At 49.0% G+C, this 5,126-nt stretch overlaps 2 protein-coding genes across 2 annotated transcripts; both read right to left on the bottom strand.

The window, feature by feature from the left end:
• Nucleotides 1-850: 850 nt before the first annotated feature.
• Nucleotides 851-2,077, bottom strand: LOC121601295. Its single transcript, XM_041930130.1, has one exon. It carries the CDS (start codon nt 2,075-2,077, stop codon nt 851-853), a length of 1,227 nt encoding a protein of 408 aa, XP_041786064.1.
• A 338-nt stretch (nt 2,078-2,415) lies between these two features.
• LOC121601294 lies at nt 2,416-3,177 on the bottom strand. Its single transcript, XM_041930129.1, has one exon. The coding sequence runs from the start codon at nt 3,175-3,177 to the stop codon at nt 2,416-2,418; it is 762 nt and encodes a 253-aa protein (XP_041786063.1).
• Between the last annotated feature and the right edge of the window lie 1,949 nt (nt 3,178-5,126).

The following is a 5,126-nucleotide window of genomic DNA, read 5'->3' as shown; positions in this document are numbered from 1 at the left end:
TCGGTTTCTTTGTTAGTTTCAACATCCGGTAATTTCAACGTAATTATTTCAACGACAAGAATTACTGAAGACAAGAATAGTAGTGTGTTTCGTCGCGAATAGTTTTCGGATAAAGTTTCCTTTTCTTTCTTTGGTTTTTGCTGCTAATAATTACCGAAGCCGTTGTAAGAAATTGCTGGTGATGAAGAGAGTGAAAAAGCCTTTTCGCCCTCTATTTATTAATTTAAGATCGATAGAGATGTGTACCGAGATGCCGGTCTCATGGTACAGTCGTCAACTTGTACGACATAACAACATGCCCGTCATGGGATCAAGCCCCAAATAGACCGTGCCGCCATACGTAGGACTGACTATCCTGCTATGGGGGGATATCAATAAGTCACTGAAAGCCAACCCCACAAGTGGGTTGGCAGGCCTTGACCGGCATCGGTTGTTGAGCCAAACAAGAAGAAGAAGAAGAAGAGATGTGTACATGAACGGGCGCGGATGTGATCCGATCCGCAGTTCAAATCTGCTCGATTCGCGTAGCTGCTCGAACATCCTCCCCACCTTGACGAATTTCAACAAAAAGTTGGTTCCTACATTACACGTGGTTTTCGCTATCAGTGCTGAGCGGTAAAACGCATATTTTCGTGATCGATCGCGTAATTATTCCCTTAGCTGTCTTAAGCGTAACGACGCGTACTATCTTGTCTTCACCGGGATGGATTTCAACGATACGCGCGAGAAGCCAACGAGTGGTGGGTAACGATTCGTCCATGAGGATCACTAACCTGCCGGGAAGTATGTTGCTGTTGTTGCTGCCACCACTTGCATAACTTTTTTGCATTTCTTGTAGATACTCAGTGGCCTAATGCTTCCAAAATCGCTGAACCAAAAGCTGCCACTTCTGAAGATCATCTAGCGTGCAGGATTTCAGCTGGGTGTAGTCCGATTCAGGCACGGCGAACATCGATGTGCCAATAAGGAATTGTGCCGGTGTGAGTGCAGCTAGCTCGTTGGGATCGTCGGACAAAGGCAACAGCGGACGGGAATTCATCGCTGCCTCGATTTGGTGGAGCACAGTGCAGTAGCCTTCGTACGACAGCCGCTTATTGCCCAGGTGACGATAGAGGTGTCGCTTCGCTGTCTTTACAGCGGCTTCCCATAATCCGCCGAAGTGTGGAGCCTTTGGTGGGTTGAAATGCCAAGTGATTCCCCGGTCAGCGCATTTGGTAGCCACGGTGTTGCGGTGTTGTTCGTCGTTGAACAGATCAAAAAGCTCCTTCAACTCACGTGCTGCGCCTTCGAAGTTTTTCCCATTATCATAATGGATGTGGGCTGGCCATCCGCGTCGTGATGTGAATCGGCGTAGCGCTGCTAAGAATCCCGCCGTTGTGAGGTCTCCTACGAGTTCCAAATGCACAGCTTTCGTAGCGAAACACACGAAAACGCACAGATAGCTCTTAGTAGCTGCTGCCTTCCGGTGCGCTGGCTTCAAATAGCATGGACCGGCGTAGTCCACTCCGGTTACAGAAAACGGTCGGCTTGGTGTGATGCGGGATGGTGGAAGCTGGCCAACCGGCTGCCGGGCGAGTGCGGGATCTTGCCGAATACAGCGGAAGCAATTCCTTGCAATGCTTTTTACCAAGCGACGTCCGTCCAGTGGCCAATACAGCTCTCTAATGCGGGATAGCAAGAGCCTTCCACTAGCATGTTTCATCTCTTCATGATAATCTTCCGCAAGTAGACGAGTGAATTTGTGGTTCTTCGGTAGAACAGTTGGATGCTTGGACTGATACGGTAGTTGCGACAAGTTTAATCCTCCTCCCACCCGTATTACTTCTTCTGTATCCAGGAATGGGGTAAGTTTTCGTAAAGGTGATTGTTTCATCAATGCTTCTCCCTTTTTTAGCTGCTTGATTTCCGCGGAAAATGCATCTTGCTGGGCTAGTCTGCAAAGAACAGTTTTTGCAGCATCCACGTACTTGGGCGTGATCGTCTTGGATGCATTGGTGTGCGGTATCGGTCGCTGTGATCGCGCCTTCTGCTTGGTGTTGCGTACAAACCGTATGCAGTATGCAATGATGCGTACCATTCTGGTGAAGGATGAAGAAATGCCAAACCATGGATGAGTTTGTGTACAAACTAAACCGGCACTCACCTGGCGTGTTTCTAGGTCCGCCTCATCGCTTGGTTCTGGATCTAAGCTGGGCCAATGGGACGAAGGTTGCACAAGCCAATCTGGACCGTTATTCCAAAGCTGATTCTGCGTGAAGTGTGCTGCCGACATGCCTCGGGAAACCAAGTCAGCAGGATTGGATGTGCCAGGAACGTGCCTCCATTGCCTTGGATGAGAGTAGTGTTGCACCTCAGCTACTCGATTTATCACGAACGTCTTCCAGGAGTTGGGAGGTGACGCAATCCATTTTAGCGTCACTGTTGAGTCGGACCAGAAAACGATTCGGCGCACACGATCTGCATTGCCTCCTTGACGCGATGATGCAGATGGGCGCCCAGGACAGCTGCGCTTAGTTCAAGCCTCGGCAACGTGACGCGCTTCAGTGGTGCCACTCGAGACTTCGAAGCTAATAGGCTGATGCGGACTTCTCCCGCCGCGTTTTCACAACGAGCGTAGACACATGCTCCGTAGGCGGCCTCAGAAGCATCGGTAAATGTGTGAAATTCTACTGTTGCATCTGGTAAGAGAGCGTAACGGTTAGTCCTGTACTCGGATAACGTTTTCCAGTCGCTCTGAATCGCCTTCCATTTTTTACAGATGTGATTAGGAACAGGTTCATCCCAGCCGGATTTGAGTAGCCATAGCTCCTGCATCAGCATCTTAGCACGCACGATCACCGGAGCTATCAATCCGAGTGGATCGTACATTTTGGCAATGCTCGACATAATAGATCGCTTGGTCGACGTGGCTTCATCAGCCTCAGTGTTGGATTCAAAACACAGCTCATCCGATTCAGGCTTCCAAGAGATGCCGAGTGCTTTGACCGTCTCGTTGGGTACAAAATGCAGCGATGAGTGTGTGCCGATATGCTCGGTGCTTAAGCCGGAAAGAACGCTCAGATTGTTTGATGTCCACTTGCGCAACTCAAACCCACCTTTGGCAAGTAGTGCTGATAACTCCTTACGCAGCTGAACAACTTCGCGAACGTTATTGGCACCACCAATGAAGTCGTCCATGTAAAAGTTTCGTTTCAGGGCTGCAGATGCAAGCGCATACTCAGTCCCTTCATCATCTGCTAGTTGGATAAGTGTGCGTGTAGCCAGAAACGAGGAAGGTGCTAGTCCGTATGTAACGGTGTTCAGAATGCATAATGCAGCAATATTTGTCGGTACATTTTCGCTATATCTCCCACAAGTGCTATTTGGTAGGTGCGGAATCGCAACACAATATCAAGCAGCTCGTCCTGCACGATTGGACCAACACATAGAATGTCATTCAAGGAATAACCGATGCTTGTTTTTGCAGATCCGTCGAACACGACCCTTACTTTCGTGGTGGTACTGGAGGCTTTAAATACGGGATGGGGCGGTAGGTAGTACGCCTGTTCATCCCCATTATCTTTGTTCATGAGCGACATGTGCCCCAGCTCCAAATACTCCTTCATGAAGGCATGATAGTCTTCCTTGAGCTGTGGGTTGCGTTCTAGCCTTCTCTCCAGCAGCTCGAAGCGTCTCAAAGCGGTAGTTTTAGACAGGCCAAGCTTTTCCGTGAAGTCGGTCTGTTTGGGCAATCGTACAATATAGCGACCCGAATCGTCGCGCTGAGTGGTTTCGTTATATAATGTTTCGCATCGCCGCTCATCAGGTGAGTACGAATCATTGACGCTTAACTCTTCCAGCTTCCAAAAGCGTTCGAGAGACTCCTCCAGGAATGCCATGCAGACGATTGTGGACGCGGCGGTGCAATCGGTCGGAGATGCAGGATTCTGAGGAGAGGTGGGACCAATCATGACCCACCCAAACACGCTGTTCAGCATAGTTGGAAGGTTCGGAGCAAGCTCGTGCGATTTTACGTTCGTAAAGAAGGAAGCGTAATGACGGGCACCAAGGATGATATCAATCGGGGCTGATTTATCGAACTGCGGGTCAGCTAAAACAAATTCCGAAGGAATGTTGCAGCCGCGAGTGTAAACATCATGCGCCAGCAGATCAGCGATCACCTTGTCTACTATCAGAAAATCGACATCCAAGTCAAAGTGTTCAACACGTGAAGCAATTTGAGCTCGAACCGACCTCCTCATCGTTCTGGTGGATAGTCCTGCTCCTTTGAGGGTTATGTTAACCGTGCTACCTTTCAAAGCCAACCCCTGAGCAAGGCGATTGCTCATCAAATTGGGCTGTGATGCGCTGTCTAAGAGTGCACGCACAGGATGCAGGATGCCGTGTGCATCGGTTACATTTAGAAGTGCAGTTTGTAGTAATATTTGTGAAGGTGCTTGTTTTATTGCAGCTGTGTAGCTGCGTTGTATGTTAGCCGTGTGATCATCAGTGGCGTGTGGTGTGTGTGAAGGTTCATCTTGCGACGCTAGCATTGGAAATGTAGTGGAAGATGTGCCTGGAGTGCTTTCAGTGTGAATCATTGTGTGATGCGCCAAGTTGCAATGACGACACTTGTACTGTGAGGAGCAATCGCGGGCACGGTGATTGTCTCGCAGACAATTCAAACACAAGCGGGCATCAAGTACCTTACGGTACCGCTGGGCAGGATTCATGGCATTAAATCGCTGGCATTTTGTTATGGTGTGCGGCATATTGCACAACGGGCATTTATTAACATCGCGGTCAGTGGTAGCAAAACTAGCAGTATGCGGAAAATTAGTGCGTCTTGGTGGTATCGGTGCTTCTATAGGTGATGGTTCGGGTTTGTTTACCAATAGTGTCTCGAGTACGCGCATACGGCGGTGCAAAAAGGCAATCAATGAATCGTAGCTCGGATTTTCATTGGTCGAAGCAAATTATTCCCAATCGCGCAATGTGTTAGAGGGCAATTTTGTGCAAAGTAAATGCTCTAATATGCTGCTCCAGCCGTCAGTTTTCTCTCCCAAGTGATTTAAAGTTTTTTTGTGACGCTCGAACTCGTCCACTAACTGGTGCAGGGTTGTCGCACTTTCCCTCTTCACTGGTGA

Source organism: Anopheles merus, unplaced genomic scaffold (genome assembly GCF_017562075.2).
Source record: "Anopheles merus strain MAF unplaced genomic scaffold, AmerM5.1 LNR4000056, whole genome shotgun sequence".
Classification (NCBI taxonomy): Eukaryota; Metazoa; Arthropoda; class Insecta; order Diptera; family Culicidae; genus Anopheles; species Anopheles merus.
The sequence above is the reverse complement of the archived record's forward strand: the minus strand, read 5'-3'. Positions and strand labels throughout refer to the sequence as shown.

Bases quoted from the DNA above. Each gene is read 5' to 3' on its own strand.
- LOC121601295 (XM_041930130.1), bottom strand. From the start codon at position 2,077: ATGGTACGCATCATTGCATACTGCATACGGTTTGTACGCAACACCAAG.
- LOC121601294 (XM_041930129.1), bottom strand. From the start codon at position 3,177: ATGGACGACTTCATTGGTGGTGCCAATAACGTTCGCGAAGTTGTTCAG.